Below are 14,221 nucleotides of genomic sequence, written 5' to 3' on the forward strand. Positions count from 1 at the left end.
TGGTACTTTTTTGCTTTTGATAAGTCCAATGACGTTATAATTCTCTGGCCCTTATAAGTTATTTGATGGCTTTTTGTTTTTGTTTTTCCTGGAGGCCCTGATTTTTCTCTCTTTAAAGTGTGATACTTAGGATTTGTCTCAAAGTTGATCCTTTAGAGTCAGTTTTCCCAGATGTCCAATAGACCCTTTCTATGTGAAAATATTAGGTGTTTCAGGTACTCCAATTATACATATATTACATCTTCTTTGCCTATTTCTCTATTTCTTTTTTTGATCAATTCTCATTCTCTTGGTTGTTTTCCTGCTTTTCAATGCCTTTTATTAAATTTTCAATCAAACCTATTCTTGTCTTTTTCTTCTATTTCTTTCTTGAGTTCAATCAACTCTCATTCATTTTATCTCCCCACCCCCAATGCTTATTTTTGAGGAGGGGTTGATTTCTATTCCTGGTTTTTAAATTTCTGATTCAAGATTTTTCTTTTTTCGTAGAACTACAGGCATACCTCATTTTACTGAATTTTGCTTTATTGTGCTAAACAGATACTGCATTTTTACAAGATCCTTCATCAGCAAAAAGATTACATACAACTTGCTGAAGGCTCAGATGATGGTTAGCATTTTTTAGCAATAAAGTTTTTTTAATCAAGGAATGTACATTGTTTCTTTAGACATAATGCTGTTGAATACTTAATAGACTACAGCATAACGTAAACATCACTTTTATATGCACTGGGAAACCCAAAAATTGGTGTGACTCGCTTTATTGAGATGTTCACTTTATTGCCGTGGTCTGGAATCAAACCTGCAATATCTCCGAGGTCTGCCTATATGCTGTTTGAAGATATTGAATTCAGTTTGGAGTGATCATTACTGTTTTTTCCTTCAGTTTCATGGTTTTTCTTGGGGAGGGAGGTGCTTTTCATCAGCCAAAATGTTTTAATTTACATTTTCTGCTTTACTCTTACAATAGATTTTTATAGAATTGGCTGGATATGTTCTATTTCTGAATATTTTGTGGCTAGGATTCCTAATTTGAGAGTGCCATCTTCTAACAGTTTAGTTATTGAATGACATTGGTGATGGTGATAACAGTGGAAATGGGAGTTGGCATGACTTGTATCTCTTTTGTTTCTACAGAATCCTTATTTTTCCCCTCTTATTTTTTTTTTCTTTTATCTCTCCAAAGGAATCACCCTTTCTCTACTTATCTGGGTCTTCTAAGTTCAGAAGCTGTGCATACACGAAACTATCACTTTCAGCCTGACTAATTTTCAAGCTCTTTTTCTATTAGTCAGTGCTATGAACCACAAAATCCCAGAATTGTGTTCAGTATTTTAGAACATAGTGTTAGACTTTCTCATTCTGGGGGTGACTTTGACCATGCTTCCTCAAAGTCTTCTATGCCCCTCTCCTGTTTTGCTTGGAGGTCTTAAGCCTCTTTATCACTCTGTGCCCATTAGTTTGCAACAGCAGCATGAAATCTTTTTTTAATCTGGTCTTTATTTCTCTACTTACAGATCATTTTAAAGATGTAGTATTCTCTGTCTCTGAGTAATCTGTAGGTGTAGGTCATGTCTGGTTTTCTTTTGCTCCTTGTTAATTTTGTAACTTCGAGGAGGATGGATGGGGAGATTAGGAATCAATCAGCAGCTGTTATCCTCCAGACTAACCTCTGAAATTTTACTTCTTAAAACAGCAACAGATTTATCAGTGAAGTTTTCCAAACATTTAAGAAAGAAATAATACCAATCTTACATAAATTCATTCACTAAATAGAAAAATAAGTTATATTTCCTCACTCTTTTAATAAGCATGTTTATTCCAAAACCTAAAAATGACATAAGAAAAAAAATTATAGACAAATCTCTCTTATAAACATAAATATAAAAATTCTTAACAAAATATTAACAAATTTAATCTAATGATAAAAATGATAATACATCATGACCAAGAGAGGCTTATTCCAGAAATGCAAGGTTGGTTTAACATTAGAAAATCAATCAGTGTAATATACCACATTAACAAAAAAAGGGACAAAAATCAAATTACAATCTTGATAGATTCAGAAAAAGTACTTGACAAAATGCAACATTCATTCATGAGAAAAACTCCTAGCAAACTAGGAGGGAATTTTCTTAGTCTAATAAAGAACATTTACAAAAATCCGACAGCAAATATGTCATAATGATAAAACTATGAAAACTTTCCCTTTGACATGAGGCACAAGGAGAATCCTGTCAGCACTTATGGTTATCATTGTACTAGATCCTAGATAGTTCAGTAAGGCAAGATTAAAGAAGTTGTAAGGATTGGATTATAAGAAATAAAACCATATTATTGACAGATGACATAATTGTGTACATAGAATATCCAAAAGAATATGTAGCCAATCTATTGAAATTAATATGTTAATTTTCTAAGTTTGTTGGTTGCAAGGTCAATAAAAATCAATAGCATTTCTATATGCCAGCAGCAAACTAATCGACAACAAAATTTTTTAAAAATACCATTTATAGTAGCATTAAAAAAAAAATGCCTAACACCTAGGAACAAATCTAACAAAAGACATGTCAGACTTCTACACAGAAGACTAAAAAAGATTACTGAGAAAAATTAAAGAAGACCTAAACAAATAGTGAAATAGACCATTTCCGTGAAATACAAGACTCAATATTTTAAGGATTCGCTTCTCTCAAAAATTAATCTACGGAGTCAGTGTAATCCCAGTAAAAATCCCAGCAGGTTTCTGTTTGTATGTGAATTGACAATCTCTAAAATTCCCATGGAAATGCAGAGTACTAAGAATAACCAAAGTAGTCATGAAAAACTAAGTTGGAAGATTTATACTACCAGACAGCAAACCTATCATAAAACTATAGTAACTTAAATAGCATGGTATTTGCACAAGGATAGAAAAGCTGACCAGTAGAGTCCAGAAACCAATCCAAAATATATGGCCATTTAATCCAAGACAAACGTAACCCTGTAGAGCAGTGAGGAAATAATGGTCTCTCCAGTAAGGGTATGTGTGTGTGTAAAATTACTTCAGATGAATTGCAAATCTAAAAGTGAAAAGTAAAACAGTAAAGCTTTTTGAAAGAAAACATGGAAGAATGTCTTTGCCATCTTGAAGTAGTCAAAGATTTCCTAAATGGGGCATAATAATCTCTAACCATAAAGAAAAAGATTGATAAATTAGATTATTTTAAAATTAATAATTTCTATCAAAGATACAACCAAAAGAATGAAAATGCAATCCAGAGTGAGAGAAGATTATCTCAATACTTATATGTCATAAAAGACACATCTAGAATATATAAAGAACGCCTTCAAAGCAATAAGACAGACAACCCAATTAAAATAAATGAGCAGAAGACTCGAAGTTTTCACGGAGGATATTTGAATGACCTAAAATATGTTAAAAAGTACTCACCTTCATTAGTCATCAAGAAAAAGCAAATTGAAGTCACAGTGCCTTTCTACTATGCACCCACTAAGAGAGAAAATGAAAAAGATAGAATGTATCAAGTGTTAGCAAGGTGGACCAGCTGGAACTCTCATAAACTACTGATGGGAATGTAAATTGGTACAAAATTTTGGAAAATGGCTAGTATCTACTAAAGTTGAGTGTCATACACCCTATGGCACAGTAATTCTACTTCTAGGGATATGCAGTAGGCAGAATAATGGCCCTTCAAAAATACCTATAACTAACCCCTGGAACCTGTGAATATGTCCCCATTATATGGCAAAGGGGAATTAAATTACAGATGAAAATAAAGTTGCTAATTAGTGGACTTTAAAATAGGAAGATTGTCCTGGTTGGTGGGCCCAGTGTAATCACAAGAGTCCTTAAAATGAAAGAGGGAAGCTGAAGAGTTCAGAGGCAGAAAACGATAGTGATGATGGAAGCAAGGTCAGAGTGATGAGATGTGAAGACTCAACCCATCACTGCAGGCTTTGAAGATGGAGGAAGGTGGCCATGAGCCAAGAATTGTGGACAGCCTCTAGAAGCTGGAAAGGGCAAGGAAATGGACTCTTCTTAGAGCCTCCAGAAAGGAATGCATCATCTTGATTTTAAACCAGTGAGACTCGTGTTGGACTTTTAACCTAAGAAACCATAAGATAAAGTTGTGTTGTTTCAAGCCACTATAGTTATAGTAAATTGTCACAGCAGCAGTAGAAAACTAATACAGTATAAATCCAATGAATGTTTGTATGCATTTCAAACATTCACCTAAAGATACGCAGTAGAATGTTCATAGCAGCACCATTCATAATAGCTAAAAACTGGAAACAACCCTAAATGGCCATCAACAGTAGAAGGGATAAATCACACTAGACAGAGTTAGTCGAATTATCTTAATGGCTTCTGTCATCAAACTATGATAGTCTAATGAATTCATTTCCAATGTAGAAATTACCTGCTAAAATAATACTGACCAATTTAAGATCAGTGTTGGCTGGTCAGGGTACCCTGTCTTTTGAGATACTGGATATAACACTGAATTATTATTACTTATTGGTCTCTTTTCTAGAATTCATGCAGTTTATAAAAATTAAAATGTGCATGGAATGATTCTCATCAACTTCAGGATATTAGCTGCCACTGGGGAGAGAAGGAAGTCAGGAAGAAACAGGAAAGAGATGAAAACAGAGTTGAGAAATAAATGTAGCAAAATGTTAACATCTGTTAAATCTAAGTGGTGGGTACATGAGTATGTTATTATTTTCTGTGTACTTGAAATATTTTGTAATTAGAAAAAATTCTTAACATAATGCATTAATTCCACTATGATATAAACCTTCTTTCATTTTCAGTCAGGCCTTAATTAGATTTCTAGCCCCTAATGTTCTTTAAAGTGACAGCAGGGGACCCAATCATGCCTTTATATTCTGATTTTACTAAGTTAACATTGAGGGGGAAAAAAAAGCTTGTTTGGGGTTCTGGAACTACACAGGTCTAGTGTCTATACCTAGGAAATTTGGACTCCTCAACAAGTGTTCCAGCGCCTTTAACATTCACCTAAAAGTAGAATGTTATAGATCCAGTGAATCCTCATTTTTCTTTGTAACAGAGATTGTTTTCCCCACTGAGTCTTTACTTACTAACACCTAAAACAGTAGAACAAAGAGAATCTTTGAATGAATAGCCAAAAGTTACCCAGAAGGTGCAAGAAAGATGTGAAGGAGTGATGGTAGTGGTGGGAGCTAGTTGCTGTAGTGCTGTGAGAGGAATATGTGAGGAAAATTAATAGAACAGCAGAATGAACGGAAAATCAGGCTTAAGTATTTCTGTTGAGGTTTTAGATGGTGTGATCGACAGAATAATGGCTCCCCCAGAGATGTCTGCCCCACCTCTGTTTTTCCCCAGAACTTGTGATTATGTTAACATTTGGCAAAAGGGACCTTGCTGATGTAATTTGTTCTGGACCTAATGGGGAGATTTAAAATGGGGAGATTATCCTGGATGATTCGGGTGTCCCCAGTCTAATCAGATGAGCCTTTCAAAATAAAGACATGAGGCAGAATGGGAAGTCAGAGAGATGAGAAGCATGAGAAGGCTTTGAAGATGGAGGAAGAGACCATGAGCCAGGGAATGCAGGTGGCCTCTAGGAAGATGAGAATCCCGCACCTGAAAGCCAGCAAAGAAACAGGGACCTCAGTCCTAAAATTGCATGGAACTCAATTCTGCCAAGAACCTGGATGAGTTTAGAAGTGGATTACTCCCCAGAGACTCCAGAAAGGAAGGCAGTATTGCCACACCTTGACTCAGCCTTGTGAGACTCTAAGCAGAGGACCCAGCTGAGCCATGATTACCCAGACTTCTGACCTCCAGAACTGAGATAATGGGTGTTTTTTAAGCCACTAAGCTTGTTAAGGCATCAGTAGTAAATAATACAGGTGGTGTTTTTCAGATGTTTATGTTTTCTTATTATAAAAGGCTATGTGCTCCTTCTAGTGAATAGGAATGACCTGGAGATTTTATTAAAATGCAGCTCTGATTTCATAGGTCTGGGGTGAAATTTGAGATGATGCTGATATTGCTGGTCCACAAATCACACATTGAATAACAAGGTTCTAAATTATTTTTAAAATACAGTAAAGTGTAGAGTGAAAAATTAAAGTTGCTACCATCCAAAGATAACTAGAATTAGCATTGTGGTGTGTTTCTTCATGTCTTTTTAAAATAGACATGATTTTCTATTTTAAAAAATTAAGATCATATGGTATATAATTTATATTTATGACAGTGTTCCCAAAGCATGAAACATACTTTGAAAACATGAATTTAGGATATAAAATATTCCATCAATATGGATGTACTAAAATATCCTCCTTTGTTGTTTCCAATTTTTCTCTATTATCATTAATGCTGTGATAACTACCTCATACATAAGGCTTTGTCCACATTTCAGATTATTTCCTTAGAATAAACCCTGTACCTAGTTCAAGTACCTAATCAAAGGATATAAAAATTTTCAAGGCTTTCGATATATGTTGCCAAGTTAGCCTCCAGGAAAGATTCTACCAATTTATACTACCACCAGCAATATGTGTCTATTTGAGAGCATCCTTCCTTAGAATGAATATAATCTTGTTAAAAATCTTTTCTAATTTTGATAGTCAAAACTTGTATTTTATTTTAATTTGCATTTTTAAAGGTTTTTGGTGAGGCATACATTTTCATATGTTCATTGATGTGTGTCTGTGTATGTGTATATGAATTGTCTGAATTTTCTTTTCCTATTTTTCTTTGGAGTATCAAGGATTTAGCTGTTTATTCACCAGATGAAAAACACATTTTTATTCCTCCGTCTCCCTAGTGAAATAAAATTCTCAACTACACAATTTAGAGTCTGCCTATCTAATTTGTTTCCAATCTCTAACATTGTTTTCATGAATATAAATAACCCTCAGCCCAAGGTATTAGTATTTCCAGCTGCTACCCATTAGTTCAAAGTATATTACAAAGAAAGAGCTGTAAACATGCTTGTCCCAAGGGAGCTACTTAGGCAGCCCTTTTCATAAAATACTAACTTAGTAAATAAAACACTGTATATATACAGAATACACACACTTGCACATACACAAATGAGTCCGTGCACACACATGCACACCAACCAACACATCCCAGAGTCGTTAAAGAACAAATTCCAGTTTTTGCTGTGGCAGTGCCTGTGCTCTGAAGACGAGATAACCACCTCAGGAGCAGTCATTGCCCATGTTGCTTCGTTTTGTGGTGACTGCTACACTATGTGGAAATTCTTACTTTAGAGCCTGTGATATCAAGAAAATCCACCTCTAAGCATGCTAGGATTACTAAGTAAATATTAAAATCAGATTTGACAATCCCAAAACATTTTCCTGTCTGCTCCCCCCACCACTCTACCACCACCGCAGACACACAATTTAAAACATTCACTTATTCAACCATATACTTTTTTTTTTTGAGGAAAATTAGCCTTGAGCTAACACCTACTGCCAATCCTCCTCTTTTTGCTGGGGAAGACTGGCCCTGAGCTAACATCCCTGCCCATCTTCCTCTACTTTAAATGTGGGACACCTGCCACAGCATGGCTTGACAAGCGGCGTGTAGGTCCACACCCGGGATCCAAACTGGCGAACCCGGGGTCACCGAAGCGGGACATGTGAACTTAACCGCTGTGCCACCAGGCTGGTCCCCAAATATATACTTTCTTACTCAAGCAGTCTCTATGCATAAAATAAATGAAGCCCGTCATCTGAGAGTAGGAAATCAGAAAGGCAAGATTATGGGGAGAATCTTTGGGTTCTTTCCTTCTATTCTCCATAATTTGTCTTGGAATGTGATGGCAGGTAGAAAGCAGGAGGTAGAAGGTACCAGGAAGCACACGTGCACAAAAATACGTGTTTAGGTTCGGGCATGATTTCAAAGTGGTGTTTGTGGACAGAGATGCTGTTGCTAATATGTACTTGTATGCCCACATTTCCCCATGACACCAATTGGCTTTGTCGTCATTGGCTCTAAATATGCAATGTAAAAGGACTACCAGTCCGATACTGAAGTTTATTCAAGTCAGTGATTCCAAACTTTAAATTTATGACATCATGTTATTTAATTTTGTAACATCAAAATGCTTTCTTTTTGGTGTCGGCCAGGTGCCATAGTGGTTAAGTTTATGCGCTCCGCTTCAGCAGCCCTGGGTTTGCGGGTCTGGATCCCGGGTGTGGACCTAGCACCGCTTATCAAGCCATGCTGTGGTGGCATCTCACATACAAAATAGAGGAAGATGGGCACAAATGTTAGCTTCGTGACGTTCGTCCTCAAGCAAAAAAAAAAAGCTTTCTTTAAAATTTTTAAATATTTATGCTTATACTTTACTTATATTGCACAATGTTCCTTAAGACAATCTTAGAGAGGTATATGCCTATGTTTAAAGAAAAAATCAGCTTGGAATCTTCTCAGCCATATCTGGAGCAGAATAGTTATTTCTGCCTTTATTTGGAAATATAAAAATTGTATATATTTTGTAGTCTCCATTAACAGATACTGAGGACGGATAGTACACCATCATTTGCTGGGCTCGTGGTGTGAGTATAGCTGTTTTACTTTTGATACTTTAGGGGTTGAGTGATTTTAGTCCAGGAAACAACTTTATACTACCTCTCCAGCAGAAACACCACCATTATTTGTAGTGACCTACCTACCAATGCAACTGACTTCATAACAATAAATGCTTAATATGTGTCAGGCACTGTGAGGCTACAAAATATATATATGACTTTTATATTCCAAATGTATAAATAATACTGTGTTCTACTAGAGGTGTGCTTGAGGCAGAAGATTTCACACTAATTTTTTTTAAATGTCTATAAACACACTCCCTCTAAGGTTCTATTTTAAAGGATTTGGCATATATGTCCTAAGCAGCTTTCATATATTAACTCACTTAATACTCATAATCATTCTGTGGTATAAGTACTTTTGCTATAGCTAGGTTATAAATAAGACAGAGGCCCAGAGATGTTAAGTAATTTCATCCTCCTTATACCACGTGTCTTTTTTCTTTGCTGTATTTTACAAGATGTAGTATGCAGCCAGTCTAGCAACCAAGCCAGGCAGTCTGCCTCAAGTCTATGCACTTCACATCAAAGCTGTACTGTGGGGCTGGCCCCATGGCCAAGTGGTTAAGTTCCTCCAGTCCGCTTTGGTGGCCCAGGGTTTCACCAGTTGGATCCACTCGTTAGGCCACGCTGAGGTGGCGTCCCACATGCCACAACTAGAAGGACTCACAACTAAAATATACAGCTATGTACTCGGGGGATTTGGGGAGAAAAAGCAGGGGAAAAAAAAAGATTGGCAACAGTTGTTAGCTCAGGTGCCAATCTTTAAAAAAAAAAAACGCTGTACTGTCTCCCAATGTAATCATTTATGTTTCTTTTATCACAGAGTTCACTAAAAATACCATTCTTTAATAATAAACATTTTTTAAAACTTTTATAACCTTTACGAAAAACTTCCTATTTTAGTAAAATTTAATAATTGTTTAAAATTGTTTTTCTTGAATACATTTGTTCAAAGACCTGCAACCTATAGCTAACTCATCAGAAAGTAGTAGCACACCGAACAGTCCTTTCAGGTATCCACGCTGACTTTGCAACACCTGTCACAGGTGATATCTTTGCCCACTTATGGGCTGTTTGTATGGTAAGGAGCAGTGTATCCACATTTGATTACTTCCCTCATCCCCTCTCTCCTAAGGTGTCACAGGAAATTTTAACACTGCCAATAATAATTACACTAATAAACAGAAGATACTTAAAATTCTTTTACTTGTCAAAAAAAGGGAGTTTAATATGGTTTGATAAATTTAGTCTAAGTCTTCAGAATGTTAAAATTTAGGTCTTCCAGTATTCTACATAGATTAATAGTTTATCCCTTGCAGTAAATTATATTGCAGGTGGTACCAAGTGACTGCATCTAAAATTAGTGTATAACCCTGTGAGGTCAATCAGGAAGCAGTTTCTATTTTCAGATAAAGCTTGTTGATTGGACATTTTCTTTACAAATTATGGTTATCAACATTTAAAATTTCCAATTTAAACCTTGATTTTTAGATTAATGAACAGTCTTGTGAAAGGTTACCATCTGAATGTTCCATATTTCTTGTTAAACTACCACGTGTTCTTTTGTCACAAGCAGATTTTTTGGTCCTATTTGCAAATGTATATCAGTAGACAGGCACACCCCAGGCATATGATATATAAAGAATGGATGTCAGAGTTTGATCACAAGTATTTTTACAAGGATTACATCAGGATTTGTTGTAAAACATGATTCAAAAAGGCATACCTCACCTTGTCAAATGTGGCAAAGGGAAAAAAATACATGGTATAAAAATGATTGAGTCTTCTTTAGAAGCAAAGAATTCTAAATATAAATGTGCTTCCACAGATAATAACTTTTGTTGTCATAAGCACATTTACGTTATCCCAACATCTAGGGCTTTAACCAACTTCTATATTCAGCTGATTCTAAGTGAATTTATTCCTGACATAATTCTTTTCTGTATTGTAGGCATAGCTCTGAGCCAGCATTAGTGTCAATTCCAGAATATACTTATGAACTGTGACATATTTTATTCTGTGAAAAGCTTTATATTTCAGTATTAGCAGTATTTGTCTCCAAGGCTATTAGACATTTTCTGTAATTTCATTCTACTTTATTTTTAACATTGTTTTTGTTTAACAAAGCAGTACTCCTCTCACAATTTTAAGCTAGATTCAGATTCTTATGAGACTTGTTCTTTCTTCCTTCTTATTTACAAATTGTTTACTGAAAACTACTCCTATTTTCATAGCGATTTGCCTCTGAAAGTAGTTGTTCATAATTGAGGCCGATTTTCCCTTGTAGGAATTCACAGCTGTGAAGAGAAAGTTCTTTCTCGGTGGGTTAACAAGCAGGCTTTTGTGAGAATTCTCGAATGGAATATTTCTCCTGATTAAAGGGTCAGAGACTGAGTCTGTTGTTCTGGGTGCTAACAGAACCAAGCCACCTGCAGCTGAGCATTGAAAACTCAGGAAAGCCGAATTCACTTAAGGTCGTCTTTTTTGTAATGAGTACTTTGAAAGCAATTATTTTTCTTAAAAAATTAAAATTGAGATATGACCTTTGGATCACATCAGAGGTTTTAACATAAGGAAAGCTTCTCATTGAAGCACGCAGTCAAAATCAAACTCAGGCAGCATTCCCCAAACAGCACAGCTCTGTGCAGTCTATTGATAGCACACAAAATTTAACCAGCAAAAGTGAAGCCTGTTGCTATCCCTCTAATTTGTGTTAACTCCTCTTTATTGTTCCACTTTGCTTATTAATCACTCTATTCATAACAATCCCAAGATTTCGGGGAAATGAATACCTGCTATAGGAAATCACTGCTCTCAGTCCAACCCAAGCCACTATCAACTTTCTTAATGGTATCCCTGCTTCCACTCTAGACTAGCTAACTACTCTGTGTACTGTGTGGTTAAGAGCACTAACCTAACCTACCTGGGCTTAAATCCTGGCTCTGCCATAGCTGCATGGCCTTGAGTGAGCTCTTTAATCTGTTGTTTCAGTTTTCCCCCTCTATAAAATGAGGATAGTACTTACCTCATATGGTTGCTCTGAGGATTAGTTAACATAATGTTCCTTAAACATAAAGTTCCTTAAACAACGGGTACTTTAAGTGCTATTAAATGCTAAATAAAGTCTTAACACACCAACCAGGAAAACCTTCATAGAATAAGTCAGATCCTACTCACTTGGTCAGCCTCCTCTAAATCGCTTCATGCTTAAAAAATAAAATCTGGACTCCTAAGGCCAATAAGCCTACCTCTGTGACTTCATCTCCCATTATTACTCTCTCTGCTTGCTCTCTTCCAGCTCCATTAGCCTGCTCCCCAGAGACACTGAGCAGTTCTGCTCCAAGGCCTTTGCACTTGCAAATCCCTTTTCCTGGAACACTTCCCCCCATCACTCTCTCGGGTAACTGGGCAAATATTCAGAGGCCTGCTCCATCTAAGATAGCACACCCTCAACACCCGGGCCTGTTGTCTAGTCCCTTGTCTTGTCTTTGTAGCACTAGCACCCCTGACATTATATTGACTAGTCTTTCTCCCGTAACTAGAATGTGAACTGAGTCCAGGGACTTTATTTTGGTCACGCCCGTAGTGCCTCACCTAGACCTCCTGGGCTGGTAGTGTTTAGTAAATATTTACTGGAAACTGGATAGATGCTGGATTAAAACAGTTGATGCTTTTCTCCTGAAGACTACTGACCTTAACTTACTACGCATTTTTGGGGGGGGGGGGGGTATGCACCTAACATCTACTCCCCTATTTTCACTTAATCCTGGTTTTCTCATTGGGCCACCACTCACTTTAGAAAGATAAACTTTGGCCTTTTAGAAATAAACATTAAATAAACACAAGATTCTTATTTGCAAAGTAAAGGGGATAAGGAACACAACAAAAATGTTGCCATTGTTTTCAAAGGGAAGTGTTAAGTACTGTTTAGTAAATTGAATTATAGACTTAGCCAGATTTTTTGAACATTGTTTTTAATGATAACATATCCACCTATAAAAATCTATGGAGATTTCAGATCAGATTATGAATGGGTAGTAGTTTATGACTAAAGCGTATATACTTAGTTGCAATAACGTTTTTACTTTTCTCTTTTGCAGATTAATGACGAGAGAGAGTGAGATCAGATTTGTCCACAAGGAGATGGGTATAGTACCAAGTTGGGGTGGTGCTGCCCGGCTGGTCAACATAATTGGCAACAGAGAAGCTCTCAAAGTGTTAACTGGGGCCCTCAAACTGGATTCAAAAAAAGCTTTAGACATAGGAATGGTCGAAGAGGTCTTGCAGTCTTCAGATGAAACTGAATCTCTAGAAGAGGCACAAGAGTGGCTAAAGCAGTTTATCAAAGGGCCACCGGAAGTAATTAGAGCTTTGAAAAGATCTGTTTCTTCAGGCAAAGAGCTTTGTTTAGAAGAGGCATTACAGAACGAAAGAGATCTTTTAGGAACACTTTGGGGTGGACCTGCAAATTTAGAGGCTATTGCTAGGAGAGCAAAATTTAATAAATAGTTTTTTAAAATATGATGTACTACAACTAAAACTCCAATGATTAATGTGTATAAAAATCAAATGACATTAAATATGAATGTCAGAATTACTTTGAAGGCTACCACTGGTATTTGGGTTTGTTTTTAATAATTTTTTGAGTACCCAATCTCGCTGGCCTAGTTGTCAGTATATTTGGTTATTTACCAAGTAATCTGGAACATTTGGCTATACAAAACTTTTGGCTTAAAAATTGTTATCAATTCTCAAATTCCCATAATAGTTCTTAGCCTATAACTGAAGATCACTTTTCAAAAGGAAAAACTTGTACATAAAACCTATTCCTGGGGTTATTTTTCATGAAGTCTTTGTTCTGTCTTACCTGGAAACAACTTATAAAAATAACTGAATGAACCTTGCAGCTGAAGAACAACAGTGGAGAGGGATCAGGGGACAAGACTATAAGGAAAGATATGATCAATCATTTTTTTCTGCTCTATGCAGCTGGAATAAAGAAATCACAGGGAATGGCCCTTCTTTTAAATAAAGATGCTTCCCACTTCACCCACCTACAAATCTGGAGCCTTATTTATTTGATCTTTTTAATAAATAGTTTTTTTCTATTTTAGATTATCTATTGAACAGTGATAGCCCCCACATGGAAAGTTTATTGATGGTACAAAATTGCACATTCATTTGTATGTCCTGGAATTTCTAAACAAGTAGTAAGTAGTACTGTTTATGTAGTAATAAAATTTAACTCCACATCAAAACTGCCTAAGACTTCAAAGGGACTCAGGAAGCATCCTGTAACATATATTTGCATTTTACATCAGATTTCTATTTTCTTCTCAAAAGTAACTAGCCTTTCTTCTTTTGATAACTGGCATCTTTTAAAAGTAAATTTAATAAAAATGTATAACTCAAACTTTTATGATCATCTCAGTAATAGACTTTAAAAAACATATGTCAAAGAATGAAGTCCCAATTCTAACCTATCACAACAAGAGGTAAAAGATAGTTTTAAAGTAGTGAGTTTTTATTTGCTATTGTAACATTCAATTCACATTTGAAAATCACATTAAAAATAATTTGCATATGCTTCATCAATATGATCTTACTGTTC

At 35.9% G+C, this 14,221-nt stretch overlaps 1 protein-coding gene across 6 annotated transcripts in view; it reads left to right on the top strand.

Annotated features, from left to right (window-relative positions):
• The window catches only part of ECHDC1 (ethylmalonyl-CoA decarboxylase 1), a 66,654-nt gene extending 52,995 nt beyond the window's left edge, over positions 1-13,659 (top strand). For all 6 annotated transcript variants that reach the window (XM_046677596.1, XM_046677593.1, XM_046677591.1 and 3 more), the window contains one exon: positions 12,711-13,659. In XM_046677596.1, the coding sequence (XP_046533552.1) occupies positions 12,711-13,119 (409 nt within the window). In that variant the 3' untranslated portion in view covers positions 13,120-13,659. The remainder of the gene's footprint in view (positions 1-12,710) is intronic.
• Positions 13,660-14,221: the final 562 nt, after the last annotated feature.

Source organism: Equus quagga, chromosome 11 (genome assembly GCF_021613505.1).
Source record: "Equus quagga isolate Etosha38 chromosome 11, UCLA_HA_Equagga_1.0, whole genome shotgun sequence".
NCBI lineage: Eukaryota > Metazoa > Chordata > Mammalia > Perissodactyla > Equidae > Equus > Equus quagga.